At 28.9% G+C, this 9,907-nt stretch overlaps 1 protein-coding gene across 1 annotated transcript; it reads left to right on the top strand.

Moving 5' to 3' along the window:
• The first annotated feature begins 563 nt into the window (after positions 1 to 563).
• On the top strand, positions 564 to 7,522 carry LOC137931050 (GTP-binding protein Di-Ras2). Its single transcript, XM_068774451.1, has 5 exons — positions 564 to 651; positions 733 to 905; positions 2,221 to 2,316; positions 2,932 to 3,192; positions 5,161 to 7,522. Exons 2-5 carry the CDS (start codon positions 768 to 770, stop codon positions 5,293 to 5,295), a joined length of 630 nt encoding a protein of 209 aa, XP_068630552.1. The 5' UTR covers positions 564 to 651; positions 733 to 767; the 3' UTR covers positions 5,296 to 7,522.
• The last annotated feature ends 2,385 nt before the right edge of the window (positions 7,523 to 9,907 follow it).

Raw genomic sequence — 9,907 nt, 5'->3', positions numbered from 1 at the left:
TAATTTGTAATTTTTTTTAAATAATAATCCCTACGCTAACATAACAAAAAATAATTGAAAACTTTACCAGTTACATAATTTATAACAATAAATTCTTACGAATGGCGGAGTAAAGCTTCATGTTTTGCATATGATCTTCATTCAGTATTTGATACAAAATTTTTCCAAAAGCATTCTGTGAAAAAACTCAACCACCCATTAAAAGTTAGTCAAGTATTGTAAGCTGAAATATAACAATACTTATTCATTATTCATTATTAACATCTTATTATTTCAACCGTATGACATCTCTCTTTTATTGACTAAATTCATAACGGGTGTTACAAAGTCAGTATATAATTACAACAATACCGTTAATATTTTCAAAAAATGATCTTAGTTTACAAAGTCATGTTAAAACTATAGGATACAATTATTTTATGTATTAAAACATGTAAGTTGCGTTTTTCTATCTTTTTTTCGCAAAAAGCTTTGTTGGTAAGGCTGTAAAAAGTAAAAAGATTAATAATTTGCAATTGACATATGTCATATGCCTTAATCGTACTCCCATAATCATTTGTGTCATATGTGTTGCTTGGGCGTTGTAAACTAAAGAAAAGTGCAATAATGTGCATTAATGCTGTCTTTACACATTATTGCAAAGAATAGCAAGTTTGTTAATAAATTGTTATTGAAAATCTTAAAAATGCTGTGAAAACCTCCTTATAATACTACTGTACAATAATTTTGTAGATTGATTTATCAAAAACGTTTCGAAAAAGATAGTGATGCCGGAGCAAAGCAACGATTACCGTGTTGTAGTTTTTGGTGCAGGCGGCGTGGGAAAGAGTTCACTGGTGTTACGTTTTGTAAAAGGCACATTTAGAGAATCTTATATTCCAACAATTGAAGACACTTATAGACAAGTAAGTTTTTTACAATTTTTTATTTTATGCGTTAACTTTATATTTAAGTATTATGTATATATATGGATGAAAACGAATACTTTAAATTATTAATGACTCCAAATGACAAATAGTCCTGTCGTAATAAAGTAATACTATATTTTTCTTAAGTTTTATTATTATTTTGTCAATCACATACTGCATTCGTCGATATTACATAAATCAAAATTAATGGTTTAATATTGTTTTTATAAAGTTTGATCCTGTAATGTTTAGCTTTTTTTGTTCAGACCATTTTGATAATATATACTCCAAATATATGTAACAGCCTTGAAATAATGTTTAAGTTGCCAACTTATTTTGTGCTGTTGGCTAAGATCCAATACAACATTAAGACCCCTATAGGACTATGATAATTTTTTGGTATGGAACTAAATTATTATTTATTATTATTTATATTTTAATTAATTAATTTTTCTTACTAAAATAATATTGCCAAAATATAAACCATATTTTGAAACACACTTTAGGAGTCTGCCCCGGTATTTAATTCTATTCACATAAACAGTGGTATAAAGATATTGTATATCACACTGACAATTTATTTTAGTCCTTACAAAGAAGTCCAGTGACATCATAGCCAGAAGAACATTAATTTTTAAATGAAAAAATCTTCTAACAGCACACCATGGTGCTGTGTGTTCTCTGGCAGTATGTGGAATTTCATCATTTTGTTGAAATCATTTGTGTCTATTGAAGGCAGCATGTTCTTACATTATTCATAGGAATATATATTCAAAAAGAATATGTTGATAAGAAACACCATTAAAAGCTAAATACATTTTAAGCTAGAAATATGGCCTGGTTAATACACAACCTGAAACTGTGCAACAAACTATTGCTTAGTGACTGTTAAGTGGTTGTGTTAAGTGCAAGGGAAGATGCTCTTATCTAAGAGTTTGTCCATGGATTGTTCCTGCTAAATAAGGGTCATATTTTCACATGAAGCATCACAAAAATTTTTAGTATTATACCAAAAAGGAACTGAGACAAGCAACTACATACAAATCATTGGTCAAGACCATTGACTTGTATGTAGATGCTATATTTCAAGAAATATGCTTCTATGGTAAACATACAATGTAGTCCCAACTACTGCAACATTATGACTAATCTCACACAAATGATGAATTAATTCAGTTTCTTGAAATTTATAACCCGATTCTGAATTAATGTATTAATGAGCAAGAAAATACATTCTGCATCAAGCCTATCATTCATTGCATTCTTAGTTATAATAGAGATTAATGACTGATTTACAAAAATTAATTTACAGGTAATAAGCAGCAACAAAACAATATGTACTCTACAAATAACTGATACCACAGGATCTCATCAGTTTCCTGCCATGCAAAGATTATCTATTAGCAAGGTATTTTGTTTTGATTATTCATACTTATGATTTTTTAGTTCAACTTAAATAACACTTAGGAATCATAATAAAATATTTATAACAATAGTCTGTATTTGTTTCAAAAAATATATGAACTAAGGTATAGTTAGTACTTACTGCAGTAGTTAAAATTAGTGATAAAATTTTCACATACAGATCAAAGCAAAATATATAAAAATGTTTGAGCATGTAAAGAAAATGCAACATTCCTAAGAATGCCACAGGCCCAAAACTCCAGATGACACAATTATATTAAGACAAGCTATGTACAAAACTATTCCAAGTTATTAAAAAACCAAACAACCAAGTTTCTTATAATACTTCTCCCAGTGCTAACACTTTCAGAAATAGTACTAATGTTAGCTAGGCAATAATAGCCAACCAAGTTTAGGTTTGGCCCTCTCAGGCTAGTACAGCCGGTACTGCTGCTATTGATAATTTATTTGGGAAATATTATTTTCTTTTCTCTATTATTCTACCTATGCTTGGTTTGCTTTCAAAGATACATAAGTGGTGATTTTTATGGTATTTTTGTTAGTTATTTTTAATTGACCTCACATTTCAAATGTTACACAAATTAATTGTGATCTACAGGGCCATGCATTCATATTAGTGTATTCTGTAAGCAGTCGACAATCATTGGAAGAATTAAAGCCAATATGGCAGACAATAAAAGAAATAAAAGGTGCTGAATTGCCAAATATTCCAGTAATGTTAGCGGGTAATAAGTGTGATGAAAGTCCAGAGATAAGGGAAGTCCCCGCTGCAGAAGGTCAAGCACAAGCTCAAACTTGGGGAGTCTCGTTCATGGAGACTTCTGCCAAAACTAATCACAATGTTACACAGTTATTTCAGGTAAGAATGCTTCGCTTGCATGGATTACCACTGACACATTTAAAACTAGTTTTTTTTTATTAAATGTCAGCATGGAATATGAAATGTTTTAAAATCTTATTTTTAAATGAGTTTTTATTAAAATTATAACATCTTGTTGCTTATACAAAAATGTTTTTGGTATAAGAGTATTGGTGCTATTACTGTCATCAAAATCTTAATATGGAAGGACATATAAAATCTGTGATTTAATTAATGCTTATATGTTACTTTAGAATCCACAAATATAGTCTTGTAATGAGTAAGTAGTAATTATTAGTGTATAAGTGTTGGATAATGTATAAATTATAGAAAATAACATTGAAAAAGAAGTCAGCTAGACATCGCTTGTGCAACCAACGGTCGTTAAGCCGTAAGGTCTTCGAGTAGCGACCACGAGTCTAGCAGTGAGCGTTTATCGACTGACGTGATTGTGATAATGATGAATGAATGGAATATCACGTCGCGTATTTTTCGCACCGCCACATAGGCCACATGTTATATAGCAAAAATACTTTAATTGTTACTTGTACTAAATAGTGCGCAATTATCCAGCGGATTGGCAAATTGAAGTGGCATTGCTTAGACCACATAGCGCCCAAAAGAGACGGCCGTTAAGGAGTTAAGATTCTGGCGAGAACACCATCTACAAGGTAGATAGTGGATATTGTTATGGTCGTCGGAAGACGCTAGGTGCGGCCACTTCCTGCCGGTCTTGTCAATAATTGGCCGTGGCCGTGGTCGGCCTGTGGCTGTAATTATGATAATGAGTACGCAAATGTTTGTCACCTGAGGTATGTGAGGGGTAGAACTGTAAAGACAAACGACGAACTGTCTATTCTTAAATACCTCGTGTGCGTCTTTTTAATCACGCTCTTTTCCTATTCACCGTGCATATATCATGCGACAAATGTCACTTCCACATTGCGTACATTTTAAGCTTCGCGCAATGTTACTATCTAGGTTTGTGCTGTCCACCTTAAAGGAATCTGGCAAATGATGTTTATTTATCATCATTATTTTGAATTGTACATTGTAAATTGGTACTTATAAATTTTTCTGTTAAAGAATTGCTATTCAAGGAAGCAATAGCTTTGGTTAAATATTTCTTGAATAACGTTTTTATTAACACAGACTACTACAATATTTATTTGATATCATTTATTTTCGAAAAATGGTGTTTGATAAACTAAAAATTTTGTAATTCACAAAAAAATATATTAATTTTTTGCTATTTATGAAAATGTCTAGTGATTTGGAAAACTTGGATCAATTAATCTAGCGGCACTAATTCTGGAGTAATAATCAATAATATTTAAAATAAATTTATTGTGTCAAAAATTATTCAGGAAATTTATCAGTAGAGGATCGGGCATCAAAGCACAAGCAATCTAGATCTTACCTTACAAAAAATCAAAAAATTCGTTAATTATTCTATATCTTATATATTATATATTATTATTTATATTCTTTTTATTATTATAACTCTTATGTTCTTTATGTTGCCTAGACTTTTTTTCTGTTACTGTACTCAGTCTTATTGCAATCCAAAGTAGCAGTAATGTAAGCAACTGATTGTGGTCAAGTGCAGTTCTCTCCAGCAACCTTATGCAGTGAGTGACTACACAAACCAAGATCCTCTCTGCAACTTCCTAAGTTCCTATACGTAATTGCCTAAACCACAGGGGCTTTTGAAATTAACATTGTTTTTACCTGATATGATGAATCTTAGATTCTTCTTTTTTAATAACTGTTTATAATCTTTGTAAAATATTACACAATCAAATATTCTTATAAATAATTTGCCCTATGCATATAGTCAACCACCATTCTGCATAGAGCTGAACTTGTGTTGTCTATAATAATCTAAGAAGTAATTTTTAACATCTCAATCCATTATAAATGCATATATATATGCATTTTGTTATTACTTTTGTTTTGTTTTTACAGGAGCTTTTGAATATGGAGAAAAACAGAAATGTTTCCTTACAAGTTGACGGTAAAGGTAAAAAGAAAAAGGAAAAGATTGTAAAAGATGGCGGGGAAGCTTCAGCCAGTGGCCGAGAGAAGTGTTGTGTTATGTGAAGTGGATGATAATCCCATTTTACATATTGTTGACCAGTAATTATACTTAATTTCTTATGCCTTTCACTTTTTTTTCATTAATTGAAATTAAAGTCAAACATTAGGAATAAACTGTCAATAGAACTAATCAGTACTTAATAAAATTAGATAAACTTTAAGTATATGTTTAAAAACATTTGAATAGATTATTTAATTGCTACATATTTTATAAAAGGTTCTCCTCAAATAGTGACCAGTTCAATCTATCTTTCATCAATTATATTGTTTATTCAGTTCTTCTCATCCCATTGTCTGGAAAATTTGTGCTGATATTACAATGAATTTTAATCACGGGTTAAAATGGAAGTGATAAGCAATATCTCTTGGACATGATAAAAGGAGCTTGAAACCGGTCAACAATGTGTATTAAAGACCCACCATTGTATTATAAAGTAGGCAAGTAATAAGTGATGTTTGTTCTCATTTGTTTTAGTATATTACTTATTACTTGCATGGGTTTCATAAAGGTATATTCTGATTGATCTCTAGTCATTACATTTGTCTCGGAAGAGTTTATCACGGATTTAATATAATGCATTTAAATAAGTAGTGATAATATTAATATGCCTTGGAGATAATTTTCCTTATAGTGGACTTTGACAGACACTTTCATCAAAATGTATATTTTGCTAAAATTAATGTTATTTTATTTACACTAGTTAAAGGATAATATTGACTGACGCATTATTATGTGGATGTATGATTCATTCCATAATCGTGCAAATACAACGAAAAGTCTTTAGGACTTGCAATTGTTCAATTGTATGCTTATAGAGATGTGTGCATTCGAACAAAAGCTTTTGTTAATTACATAAGATAGTACCTGAGGAAAGTTACATATTACGATACATTAATAATGTTATTCGTATCTTGCAGTGTGATGTATATTGTAAAATATATAAATATTTTACTTTGCCTAGTTATTTTGAGGAAAGTTATTGATTTACAATATACTGAATTTCCTTTTATAATGAGCATGGATGGTTGATGCCTCGACAATTTTAGATTTGCATAATATTTTAAAAGTTTATTTATGTTGTACATGTTGAAGCTATTTTCGGTCGTACGAGACTTTAGAAAAAAATTCTCTTCCCAGATTATGAAATACGGGTAGATGTTAACACTTGCTCATTGATTTTCACCAAATTAGAATAAATACTTTAAACCGCTATTTTTATTTCTTTTTCTCATCTTAATAGAGACTGTCTTATGTTTATGACGTCATATTGAATCGTTATTAAGTAAATAGTGATAAATTGCAACAGACAACTGATAACTATCCTGAATGGTTTCTGTGTCTACATTCTTATTTAAAAAAAAAATAAACAAATAATTTTTCTAATTTGTTTGTTTCTAATTTTTCATTTGACATTAAAACTTAATTCGGCAGGTGTTGCATTTTTTAATTATTGTTTATACTGCTAGACATTAAGGCCTACCAACCATTCATGTTCACTTAAAAGATTATCATGTATATAAAAGATACTTAATCAAATAGATATTAGTTGACTTTAGTATTTCGATCCGCAATGCTTAAATTATTATTGCTTATATTTTTTTATTTCATGCCTTTGTAATTGTCAAGAGACGTATTTGGGTGTGTGAAAAAAAATTATATCAGGAAAATATAGTATATTAATTGCATTTAAAGAGCTAAAAGCTAAAGGTTAATAATTTACAAGTTGAAGGAATAGAGGCCGTAATATGTATGGTACATTTTTTAAAGTGTGACCAGATATTCTCAGAGTTAACTCTATTCCTGTAATTACCAAATACTCGTTAATGGAATTTAATAATAAACTCTTGATTACCAATTTGATTTACTAATTCAATGTGACATTTGGAAAGGCATAAAACAAAAAAATAAATTCAATTATTTATTTATTTAAGAAAATATTAAATTAGTCGTAACACAAAGTTAGCGGTCGCTAGTTTAGAATGCACTTTATTTAATATCATTCACTTACATATCCAATTAGTATTGTTCATAGTTAAACATTTTATCTAGTCTTATTAATTATCGTTGCCGCATTTGCAAGTCATAGTTAAGTTATATGAAATAAGTACATAGGTTTTGTGCGCGGAATGAAGTTGCTTGATATAATTATTAATATAAATATTATGCAGCCAGCAAAATCCCTAAATTTGGACGTTAAATATTTTTAATACATTATTTGTTACGTACAAATGTTTTCGGTTTTATATACATTTTAGCTTATTGGCATTAATGACCATTTAGAATGTATAAAAGTATGAATTGTTAAACATTGAATTGTTATAATTGGACCAATGTTGTTTGATGTTGATCAATGTAATGTTACAATTGTTTTCTTTGATTCACTATACATGTGTTGTTTATTTTAAAGGTCCCTAACCTAATGTAATGTAACTATTTGGCAGCTTCTTTATTGAATAAAAATTCTACTCAACGAATATTAGTATGGTAGTCCCTATATATGCATCATATAAAGTTTTTAATGCATGAATTTTATCATTGTTGGTTTTCCTAGAGTTCTTGTTAGTATAGGAAAGATCATTTTGGTATTTCAATCGTTTCTAAAAATGTTTGGGTATATTATTTTCAATTTGAGGTTCTGACAAATATTTTCAGATGAGGTACGATTGGCTATGCACTAAAACACCAAGTTATTATTTAATAGGAAATTTCATAATACATAAATTCAAAGATCGAAATTTTAGTATAATTGTTCAATTTTGCAAAAATTAAATTGGTTCATAAGTGCCTTTGCCTTAATTGATTTGTTCAATGCTACTTGTAGTTTATAGGTAATATGTTATGGATCAAGTAAATTTTAGATACATTGTGTAAAGAAAAATTAAAAGTTAAAATTACTTAATATTTAGTAGCACAAATTTCTATACATTAAAAATAACATACGAAAACTACTACAAATTGACAATAAATTACAACGTATTTAACCTAAGATGGAAACTTTTAAAACACTGATCATTTGGTAACATGCTTCGATTTTCTCTAGCAAGGTAGTTCTGACGTAAGCTGTGCTGGTTTAAAAATGAATTTGTAAAGTTTTAGATTTTTCTGCTTATATTTATTAACATTCCAGTCTGTATTCAAAATAAAACGATACCAAAAAAAAGTTTCGCATAGTATAAATTCTTGAAATCGTTCGCATTTTCATTAAAAAATTTAGATTTTTTTTATCAAGAAGTATTTCATCTGCTGTACTTATGTTTTGGTCCATAACATATTTATTTATTATTAAGTACATCCAACACCCCAAAGTCTGTATATTTACACGAGTGTTTCTTTCATAATGTGTGTGTGATTCGAGTCATTCTACTACCACTAAGTTTTTATGATAATCTTCTCTATATTAAAGTTAATTTTATCATTGCATAATGGTGACATAATTTTTCACTTTAAATACTATAAACCGCTTCTGCTTAAGCTACTTGGTCTTAATCTACTGCTAACAGCTAATAAATAAATCAGAGGTTATATATTTGGATCAATGAAAAGTGACTTTGAAAACCACGAAAATCTTTCTGTAATTGCGTTTCACCAAAAAAAGTTTAACTAAAATATTCTTATTAGTTTTAGTTATTTAGTTTTCCTTTGAAATTTATCTTAAGACCAGGTTGTACCTTTTGTTTTCTACAGGTTAAGCAATATTTTTATATGGCTTTTTATAATAAAAATAGAAAGTTAATAATTCAAACATCGAATAGTTACATAAAAAGGGATAACGGTAGTGTTAATTAAATATATAAATTAGATTGCATAGTTTGTACTAGTCAATCTAATTTTAACTTAAAAATTACCATTAAAATTTACCAAAGATTTTAGCTAGCGTAGTTTCAAGCTAATCATTATAATATAAGTCAAAGTGTCAACAAAGTAAGGCAATAATAGAGTAGATTATAGCAATTTCTTACTTGTCGATTATAACCTTTATTATTACAAATTAAGGTTACATCGAACTTGTAATTGAGGACCGCGGTCTTCAATAATATACTTTGCTATGGTGACTAGATCATTCTAATTATTATTTTTTGTGATTTTGCTAATTTATAATTGAAAGTACATATCTTTTTTTTTTAAAAAAAGAGTAAAACTACCAGATAATTTCTGAAGAAAAGTTCCTTAGTTTTATAATAATGAAACAATTTTTGCTGTATAATTTTAAAATCTTACCACCCAAATGTTACTAGTTGCGAACCAAATGCAAGAGCAGTTGCCGAGCGACTTCATTCTCATTAATAATAACCATTCCTTTTATTTAAAATTAAAAGGAAATCATTTTTTGTTTATATACTAACCTAAGTAAAAATCATTATCGTATGTTGCACTCTTTACCAAATTACTTTTCAAAATAGAGACTGGCTTTCTTAGCTAAAACCCATTCTTACTTTTTTTCTACAAATTATTTTGATTAATTCTGTAAATAGAGCATATTACTCATCTACATCTATATTACATACTTTTTATAATTGGAAGAAATTTTTGTGAAAAAAATTTTTTTGTTTGCACCCAGCTAACAGTCACTAAAATAAATAGAGCACTAAACTAACATAACGGAACAGTGAAGTT

Source organism: Battus philenor, unplaced genomic scaffold (assembly GCF_028537555.1).
Source record: "Battus philenor isolate CCGP_79_NKW_IND1 unplaced genomic scaffold, ilBatPhil1.0.hap1 SCAF_7, whole genome shotgun sequence".
NCBI classification, from domain to species: domain Eukaryota; kingdom Metazoa; phylum Arthropoda; class Insecta; order Lepidoptera; family Papilionidae; genus Battus; species Battus philenor.
This window is presented reverse-complemented; position numbering and strand designations above follow the sequence as displayed.